The 10,539-nt window shown below is 40.8% G+C and overlaps 1 protein-coding gene across 1 annotated transcript in view; it reads right to left on the bottom strand.

The window, feature by feature from the left end:
- Positions 1–353: 353 nt before the first annotated feature.
- FREM2 (FRAS1 related extracellular matrix 2) overlaps positions 354–10,539 on the bottom strand; it is a gene marked incomplete at both ends in the record, with an annotated part of 156,201 nt that continues 146,015 nt past the window's right edge. Inside the window, 8 exons of the mRNA XM_082859368.1 lie at positions 354–863; positions 3,820–3,966; positions 4,548–4,735; positions 5,989–6,115; positions 6,864–6,998; positions 7,097–7,224; positions 8,707–8,811; positions 10,279–10,471. Coding sequence (XP_082715494.1) covers positions 354–863; positions 3,820–3,966; positions 4,548–4,735; positions 5,989–6,115; positions 6,864–6,998; positions 7,097–7,224; positions 8,707–8,811; positions 10,279–10,471 — 1,533 coding nt within the window. The remainder of the gene's footprint in view (positions 864–3,819; positions 3,967–4,547; positions 4,736–5,988; positions 6,116–6,863; positions 6,999–7,096; positions 7,225–8,706; positions 8,812–10,278; positions 10,472–10,539) is intronic.

The following is a 10,539-nucleotide window of genomic DNA, read 5'->3' as shown; positions in this document are numbered from 1 at the left end:
CTTAAACTTCTGAAGGGGTCTGTTAGCACCGTTGAATAGGTTCATCTCTACTGTGTAGAGAAAATGCCTAAGGTGAGAAGTGCATTCCTCACCATCCGTCTATGGCTCTGTGTACATCTGGATACATACTTGATGCCTTCTGGGCAAGAGGAAAGATGTGGTCTGTGGTCTGAATTTGTCCTTTGATGCCTGAACGAGTGGACAGCATGCAAATCAAAGTTCACTAGTACAGTCAGGTCCTCTGAGCAGCTTTGTCACAGAAGTCCCCAATTCTCTGCTGTTGACAGAAGCACTGGGTTTCCATTGTCTTTTCCTGCGCACTTGAGGAAAAGGCTGAATTCCACCTGTGGCCGTCAAACCTCTGAGCTGTCGCTGCGGTGGCCCCGCGGGGGCATCATGGGCTCGGTGCTGCCGGAGCCCTTGGGGGTGTCCTTTCTCCTGCCGCTCTTGCCCTGGCGCATCATCACTGCCATGGCAGTGAGGCAGAGTGCAAGGAGTCCCACCGCGACGCCTCCCACCACCGTGACCAGGCTGACCTCAGAGGTGGGACGGTTGAGCTCCCGGGGGAGGACGCCGTCAGGAGGAACCCTCCCCTGGGGGATCTGCTTCCTGCTGCTGCGGTCCAGGGCGATGTGCTGGATGTTTGTTCCTCGGTTGTTTTCAGCCCCGATTTCCCACACCAGCGGGGGTGTGCTCCTGATTTCCCTCTTCTTCCGGCTCTTGGAAGTTGCCTGAGGCTTCCCTTTACTCACCAGAGAGTGGTACTGGTACTCCACGCTTCGTTTGCCAAGGCCTCGATTGGCGTTGTCTTTGGATCTTACTGTGTAGATGGTGTGTATGTACCATTCTCGACCCAGAGAGACCTAGGAAACACGACTCTATTCATCAGAAAATTAAAGCCTATGCCAACCTAAAAATTCACGACTCTGCAAGAGAAACTCACGGCACAGATAATAATCATTTAACTTAGTCCGCAGAACTCACATCCGTAATATTTTTACACGTGTAGTACGCGCAAGGCTTTGTGTACAGCGCTCTATAAAATATGCCGTGCCGCTCTTAAGGGAGCACGTGGTGGTAAATATTTGGTAAGCTATGACTTGTCAGAGCTGCAGAGAACTCCGGATCACACAGTCTAACTTACTCATTTAAAAGATGAGCGAATGACACAGATATAGAGCGTAAACCAGTGGTTACCAGTGGGAAGGGAGGGGGGGCAATATAAGGGTACAGGAGTGGGCGTACAAACTATTGGGTGTAAGGCAGGTTCCAGGGATGTATTGTACAACATGGGGAATACAGCCAATATTTTGTAATAACTGTAAATGGAGTGTAACCTTTTAAAAATTGTACAAAAATTAGATAGTAAAAAATGAGTAAATGAGAATATGTAGCAGTTAAGTGACTTGCCTAAGGTCACTGAACTAGTTAGTATCAGAGGCAGGACTAGAGTCAGACCTTCTGAACCTCAAGACTCTTTTCCAGTATGTCTTGCTGTGTATTTTACACAGAAGGCCATAGAAAAGGTCAGTTTTTCTGCTTTTCAGGGTTTGTGAAAAGAAGGCATTTTCTGATGGCTCTTTGAAGCCTTCAGGATTTAGAAGAGGTCAAGTGCCTTCAGAGTTAACATTAAAAACAAAAACAAAACAAAACAAATCATACTTTAACTTAACTTCCTGTTTGAAAAGATTCAGAAGAACAGACATGCTTTCTCAAGCATCCTTCTTTACAAGGAATAAAGATAACATATTTCTCCAGCCCATCCTGTCTGGACAATTTTCAGTAAACATCCTAAAAGATGCAAAGATGCACTTGCTCCCCCAAGGATTCACAATGTGGACACATCTCTGAATTTGTCTCATTTGTCTGCTCAGTGTTATGGTCTCCTGGGTCTCTTTCTACCTTCTATCTCTAGGTTAGAACTTTCTATATTTGTTTATAAAGTATTTAAGAATAGAGATTCCATTACTCAGCCATAAAGAGAAATGAAGTTGAGTTATCTGTAGTGAGGTGGATGGACCTACAGTCTGTCATACAGAGTGAAGTAAGTCAGAAAGAGAAAAATAAATACCGTGTGCTAACACATATATATGGAATCTTAAAAAAAAAGAAAAGTTCTGAAGAACCTAGGGGCAGGACAGGAATAAAGACACAGACATAGAGAATGGACTTGAGGACACGGGGAGGGGGAAGGGTAAGCTGGGACGAAGTGAGAGAGTGGCATGGACATATATACACTACCAAACGTAAAATAGATAGCTAGTGGGAAGCAGCCCCATAGCACAGGGAGATCAGCTCGGTGCTTTGTGACCACCTAGAGGGGTGGGACAGAGGGTGGGAGGGAGACGCAAGAGGGAAGGGATATAGGGATATATGTATATGTATAGCTGATTCACTTTGTTATAAAGCAGAAACTAACCATTGTAAAGTAATCATACTCCAATAAAGATGTTAAAAAAATACAACCTGATTTAAAAAATAGGCAGAAGACCTGAGTAGACATTTTCCCAAAGAAGACATACAGATGGCCAAAAGCCACACGAAAAGATGCTCAACATCATTAATCATCACAGAAATGCAAGTCAAAACCACAATAAGCTGCCGCCTCTCACTGGTCAGAATAGCTTCATGAAAAAGAACACGAACAACCAGTGTTGGTGAGGATGTGAAGGAAAGGGAACCATTGTATCCTTTTGATGGGAATGTAATTTGGTGAAGCCACTGTGGAAAACAGTATGGAGGTTCCTCAAAAAACTAAAAATAGAACTACCATATGACCCAGCAATTCCACTCTTGGGTATATACCTAAAGAAAACAAACATATTTATTCTAGAAGATATATGCGCCCCAATGTTCATAGCAGCACTATTTACAATAGCCAAGATACGGAAACAACCTAAGTGTCCATCAACAGATGAATGGATAAAGAAGATGTGGTATATATATGTACAATGGAATACTACTCGTCCAGAAAAAGATTGAAATTTTGTCATTTGTAACAACACAGGTGGACTTGGAGGGTATTATGCTCAGTAAAATAAGTCAGACAGAGAAAGACAACTACTGTATAATACCACTTATATGTGGAATCTAAAAAATAAAACAAACTGGTGAATATAAGAAAACAGAAACAGACTCACAGATATAGAGAACAAAGTAGTGGTTACCAGTGGGGAGAGGAAAGTAGGGGAGGGACAAGATAGGAGTAGGGGATTAAGAGGTACAAACTACCACGTACAAAATAAGTAAGCTACAAGGCTATATTGTACAGCACAGGGAATATAGCCAATATTTTATAATAACTATAAATGGAGTAGAACCTTTAAAATTGTGACACTATGTTGTACCCCTGAAACTTTCTTCTATTTCAAAATAAATTTCTTTATATTAAAAAAAAAAGTAGAGATTCCTGGGCTGTGCACAGTTGTTCCTCTGAGTCCAGCAGTTCACACAGATCACTCTTATAAAGGTGGCCATAAAAAGTCAACCGAGAGGAGGTTTCGAACAATAAGAGCAGAGTTCCCAACCATCACATTTAGATTTATATTCTGGACTGAATAAGGGTCTTCATTACACGTAGACTTAAAATAACATGAATACATTAATAAACATAATAATAGCTAACATTTATGGAATGTTCACTATGAGCCCAGGAGGGTCTGGTGTGGTTTACACGCGTTATTTTACTCAAAGTTCACATTAACTCTACGCAGTATGACAATTACTGCCTTCTACATGGGAGACATCTGAGGTGCTCAGATGTTAAGTAACTTGCATGTGGTTACACACCTCTTGTAAGTGACCTTGTCATTGGCCCACCTGAAAGAGTGGTGTTGAGTCGACTTTAAATCCATCGGATCCAGGCTGATTCACTAACAAGATAGCTTCAGGGTCATCCACTGCCAGTTTGGCGTTAAACAGGACATTTCCGAAACTGGTGGCTTGTGTCTCCGGCTGAGCTTTGTCCTTTAGGCAATAAGGAAAATGAGGATTGCTGTAGATAATGCCAACTTTTGCAAATGCAGAAGGTTTTCCTATTAGTTTTGTGCAAGTACCAATTACAGTAAGTCCCCTACATATGAACCTTCAAGTTGCGAACTTTCAAAGATGCAAACGTGCATTCGCGTGTCCAATCACATAAATTAGTTCACGTCTCTGGGGTACATTGTCATGTGCTTGCATCCTCTACAAGTGGTTGTGCTTTTGTGTACTTTACTGTACAGTACTGTATAGAGTGCGGTAGTACAGTATCTTTATTTCAAGCCCAGGATGTCCAGAAACAAGCGTAAAAACAGCAGTGACGTAGCGGCTACAGTATAGCTGATTGTGTCAGTTGGGCATCTAGGCTAACTTTGTTGGACTTATGAACAAATTGGACTCACGAATGCGCTTTTGGAACAGAACTCATTCATACGTAGGGGACTTACTGTACCATAAAATGCCACCGTTTGGTTTCCTTTAAAAAGATGCTGTTGTTTTAAAACAGAAGACAAAAACCATTAGCTTTGCGTATCTAGCCAGTTCACTGTTTGGGCCAAAGCACTTACCACAATTTTAAATCTATATAAGAGTGAAGGAGAGTCAGCCAAGCAGCCATATTCTGCGTTCTGTGGATTATACTTGGGAACGTAGCCGTCAGCCCCGGTGCACAAGAACACCTTCTCAATGCTGCAGTAGAAGGAATCGCCCAGATTCTGGACAGGATCCACCATGACCCGGCCATAAATCGTATCGCCTGAAACAGAGACGTGGAAATGTTATTTCTGTTAAGTGATAAGGTATGTCTATGTGACACTGCAAACAGTTGGTGACCATAATGACACTAGAAAGCATTTCCTTCTCTTCCCAATCTGGCATCACATGTCGAAGCCCTTTTTGCGTTAGCTTCAGGATCTGGTCCGCTCCCAGGCCTCAGATGAGGCCACTTTGCAGACGACCACAGGTACTGGAGATTTACTGACCCTCAACGTGCGCAGCCTGTGGTGGGAATAACCTCAAGGCTTGGCCTATCATTATTTTTTTTTCCAGACATAACTTTTTTCTGCTTTATAACAAAGTGAGTCAGCTATACATATACATATATCCCCATATCTCCTCCCTCTTGCGTCTCCCTCCCATTGGCCTATAATTCAACATTCATAACATCCCATTGTGGTTAAAGTCCAGTTTACATAAGTATATTAGTTGCCAAGATATAGGCAAATCATTACAGAATAACACTAAAGAGAAAACATCAATAAAAAGCTGAATTAGCTTTGATTTTTAAATTAAAAAAAATTTTACTGAAGTATAGTTGATTTACAATGTTGTGTTAATTTCTGCTGTACAGCGAAGTGACTCAGTTATACATATATATATATATATATATTCTTTTTCATATTCTGTTCCATTATGGTTTATCACAGGATATTGAATATAGTTCCCTGTGCTCTACAGTAGGACCTTGTTGTTTATCCATTCTGTATATACTAGTTTGCATCTGCTAATCCCAAACTCTTAATCCTTCCCTCCCCAAACCCAGCTTTATTTGATTTTGAAAGAGGGTTTAAGGAAACTCCCTGGTATTTCATCATCTCTTTCACAGCTACTACTGAACACCTACCATGTGTACTAGGTATTTTGCTAGGTTCTGGGAATATACCACTAAACAAGACAGGCACAACCCTTGCCCATGAACTATATATTCTCATGGAGCTGCAGTATTGGTGTGTATGCAAATTGAAAAAAAAACATTCAAGGAAAAAAATCCAGACTTGTTTCAAAAGTCATTTAGATAAGGGAAATAGAGGTTAACTTCCCCAGAATAAAAACCATCCTGTAACATATATCCAATTTCAGTGACCCCTCCCTGCCAAAATGATAAAGACCCAGTTATAATCTCAAGACCATAAAGGAGGTTATAATTGTTCCCCTCAAACACGATCTCAATAAAGGACGACAGACATAATGGCAAACAGATGAGCAGGCGTCTCACGTGTAAAGTGATACCTTCTGCAAAGGCAACATCACTCTCTTGTCCAAATCCCATGGATCCATCAGACAACCAGAGACTCTTCTTGGAGAGTAGGTACATTTGCGTGTTCAAGCTAAACTCAGCTGCCACTGGATCACTGACCTAAAACCAAGCGTAAAGGCCCTTTTATGTGTTGTTGATGGTTCTGGTGGTGCACAAACACATTATTTGCAGATACACACATGCATTGTACGCTGACATAAAGAATGGTAAACACTGCACGGAAATTTTCATGTCCAGCCAAACCACCTTCTTAGGGAATTGTAACACTGACTTTGTTCTTCTTAAGAAGACAAAACTGTCAAGGTTACATCATTTTTCGAATGGGACTAACTAGCATGGCTTGAGCTCATTTCCACTGGTTTACTGGAATGTATAAGGGACTTGTAAACAGTGGAAGGCCAACATTTAGTGAGAGTTCTTGGGCAGAAGATGCCATCACATTTCTTTTAATACATACTGGCAATTAGGCACTCTGAGGTGGCATGAACTACAGGATATTTATTCTCCTTGATGATCAAGGACAAGATGAAGAAGTACAGAACTCTGGGGAAAATTCTCAAATCTCCAAGGCAGCAAACTCCAGGAGGAGATCAGATCCCATAAGAAAAAAATAACCCTTGCATACTCTTAACCTGTGGATTTTATATACCGAACCCGCAACGGATAAAGGGCAATTCTTTCTTCTTTCCTCCTCCCTTGTTCCCTTCCTGCCTGACTTCCTTTTTTTTCTCAGCATGTAAGAATTGAAGTCATTGGGTGAGAAAAAAATTTCTTTTTTACTGATAAAAGTAAACTATGACTTTAACCAAGTGGGCTTCTACGTGGGAGAAGATTCTATGAGACACACCTGTTGGAATCGGATGTCAAGGTCAAAAGTGATAGGCTCTCTGGGGTTGCAGTGGACTGGCAGGCGGTACTCCTGGTGTGATGGAGTGGTGCATGGCAGCAGTTTTACAGTATACGTCCCCGAGTAGTCACGTACCTTTAAGGAGCAGAGACGACATTCGTGTTTTTCATTTAAAAAGCTGAGATGTAGTCAAAGGCAGCAGCGAGGGAAAATTAAGAGCCTTAGTCACTTACTGCAAAGTCAGATACAAAGCTCCATTGCTGGACTGGCTGGTTATAGGTTGGTTCACTCCTTATGAGACGCAAGGAAAACATCAGACCTGGGTGATCAACTGACATGATCATGGAGCTGGTGAAGGCCGCTAGAAAAATGCCAAGAACAATAATGGTCTAGTGGTTAAAAGAGTGCATAACGGTTTGGAGTTTTCAAAGTGCCTTATGATCCCTTATTTGCATGTATTCTTATCATAAGCCTGCAAAGTAGCAGGGTTGGTATAATAATCCTCATTTTGCAGTTAAAGAAACTGGGCTGCGAGTGATTGTGTGACTCTCCCGGGATCACACAGCTGGGCTGTGTGCCTTTGATTCCTAATGCAGTGCTTTTTCCACTCTATATAATGCTGCCAAAAACTAATTGTACAGAAATGCTCACATAGTTCAGGGCTACTTTCCAGGGAGGCACAGCCGTTCGATAAAGGCTCACTATGCACTGAAGCTATGAACAGAACCTCGGGCTATTTGCTCCCACAGAGCCAGGCACACCCAACTTATACATGGAGGCTAATTTTAATTAGATTGCCTCAATCATATCTAAACAAAGATTCAGTCTAATAGAAAGGTAGACACGTGGAAGGGAACTGTAAAGACCAGGAAATCCTCATTTTCCAGAACAGTCAATTACAATAAAGCAAAACGATTCTTTTTGGTTCTGTATTTCAGACTCACAAAAATACAGCAAACTGTCTTTCTCTTCCTGAATTTTCAGCCTGATTCTCTCCGTCCGACCCAGAAGAAAGAAGGACACAGAAGACAGCGCGTGAATTATTTCCCTCTTCCAATCTGACATGAGTTGGTACACCAGGAAGATGTGCAAACCAGTTTAGTAATGCGAAGTCAAATAAAGAATTATTTCTAATGAAATGAAATTTTGTATAAAAGCTTAGATGCGGGACATGAGTGACTGCCACACTATTGACATTCACAGCACAATCCATCAGATTAGTAAAATTACATGGCTAACACTTAAGATAATTAGCTAACGTGTCTGGAACAAGTGTAATAGTGAAGTGGTACTTCTGTCTCCATTATAAAGTTTTCTTACAGTACCTAGAAAAGAGCTGTGCTCGCTGAACAAATGACCTAAAATTCAAATTTTTGGACAACACATTTGAAGTAGAGAATGGGAATGTTGTGGCTATGTTCTCAATCTAAAGGAAAACTCTTAAAATTAACTCAGTAGAGTTTTCTTTTCTTTCTTTCTTTTTTTGGCCACGCTGCACGGCTTGCAGGATCTGAGTTGCCCGACCAGGGACTGATCCCATGTCACGGCAGTGAAAGCGCGGAATCCTAACCACTAGGCCACCAGGGAACTCCAAGTAGAGTTTTCTTTTAAATTTACTTCAACCATTTGGTATTTTCTCTAAAATTCTACAGTGATGATTTTGTAGCTTATAAGACGTAGCTGGGCAATGATCAAGCCCTCATGTAGATACCTGTACATACATGGTTCGTTTGAAATTAAGGGCTTCAAAGCCCATAAGGAAGCATGCTGGAACGCGTGCAAACATGGAACAAGTATATCCTTGTTGTGTGGGGAGCGGCTATTTAAGGGTAATGGGGCTTACCGGGATGTGACAGCACAAACAAGCCATGGAACTGAGCCTCTGTCTTGAAGTTCACGACCAAACGCCCCTCTTCACCGATGCGCATGCTGGTTGGGTAGAGAGAACCTATGATGGGATGGTACACAAGAGTGGGAATATTGGTGACCAAGGACTCCTAATGTCTGGGGTTTCTTCCAAAGCCAAATTCAGGTTCCTCTCATCTTTAAGCATTCTAGCCAAAAGGTATTACCAGAAAAATTCTGAGTGATCAGAGAGGCAGAAATATTCTCATTTTGTTTTGTTTTGTTTTCTAACAGGAAAAGCTGTCTAGAAGGCAGGCAGAATAGAATAAGGTCACATGAATGAGGTCCATATGAAATATACAGAGTGATTACAATAGGCCAAGATATTTCTTAAAGCTTTAGTCTATAGAAATTAAGCTGTAAATTGAGAGACAGGAGGAACTAGTCAAATTTTGAAGATTTGGACATGTAGGTGGAAACAGGTTTGTGCTCTCCAGAGTAATTCCAAATGTTATAGGCTTAATGAAAACTCCAAAACTTCCCCAAGAAATTTAGCAAGGTGACCAAAGTTGGCTACAGATAGAAGAAGGAAACATGAGATCCTTATGTAGAAGTTGAGAACCAAGAGATGGATCTGCATTAAGATTCACTTAATATACATTTCCTAAGGCAAGATATGGAATTAAAACGTTTGAAATGATCTAGACTGATTACTTAGGGTGATCATATTACCTTTCACATAGCTTTAAGGTAATTTTAATCTGTTTAAGACAACACACTTTGAGATGTCCTATCAACCGAATTTTCCCTCTGGCTCGTAAGAAGCAATGATGGTTAGACATGCGTGGAGCCTGAACAGCAGTATGTGCCTGAAAAGAAACAGCACTAATTCTACTAATGGATTCATTAGCTTCATGCTTGTGGACTTTGAATTATGATTCTGACATCAAGACTGAAACAAAGTTATGCAGATGATTTGGGGGCCCAAATTGTAGTGGCACGCACCACCACTGTTCCAAGACATTCAGCTAAAGTATTATAGAATAATAGAATTTTTTAACTGAAAGAAAATTAGAAGTCTAGTCTATCTTTCATAAGAAATTGACTGCCAAAGGTCAAGCAATAGGTTTGAGATCACACAGTTAGTTAGCTATAGACCCAGAACTAGAATCCAGGACACAGTTTATACTGGGCTTTAAAATGCATCTCCCATTTTCATAAACAAAAATGTGTAACTTTTTCTTTGGGGTTCATTCCTTACTTTCAGTTGGAACTTTCCCCTATCCATTTTCTAAAATCTAGAGAGAGAGAGATTGTGTTGAGTAACACATGAATGATTAATCGCCTAAAATGGACATTATATTTAACAGTCACGTATTATGCAAAATTTGATGCATTGATATAATTTAAAGAAGTTTTTCCATGACAGAAATGAAATTATTTGAAAATATTGACTATAAAAATAAAATACATTGAAAGATGCTTCTATTATTTTTAGCTGCAGTAAAAATTTCTCTTAAGTCATTCAAATAGGTAAGAAAACTAGCTTTCCAAGTCTCTGTTAACTCACCTTGGAGTTCAGCTTCTGGGGGGCTGACAATTCCATCAGTCCACAAGATGGCAGTGTCATACACGAAAGTTAGACGAAGCTCTGACTTCAAGTCAAAATGCTGCCAGCCTCCTACCCCAACGGGGGAATGGAACACGTAGGAAACATACAGAGGGACTCGAAGAGTCACATAGGACTGCACTAGGTTTAGGACCTAAAACAATAAAATTGTATCTATCAACACGAGTCAGTGTTGCTAATGAAACCAGCTTAATTTTGTGC

Source organism: Leucopleurus acutus (assembly GCF_964270905.1).
Source record: "Leucopleurus acutus genome assembly, chromosome: 18".
Classification (NCBI taxonomy): Eukaryota; Metazoa; Chordata; class Mammalia; order Artiodactyla; family Delphinidae; genus Leucopleurus; species Leucopleurus acutus.
The sequence above is the reverse complement of the archived record's forward strand: the minus strand, read 5'-3'. Positions and strand labels throughout refer to the sequence as shown.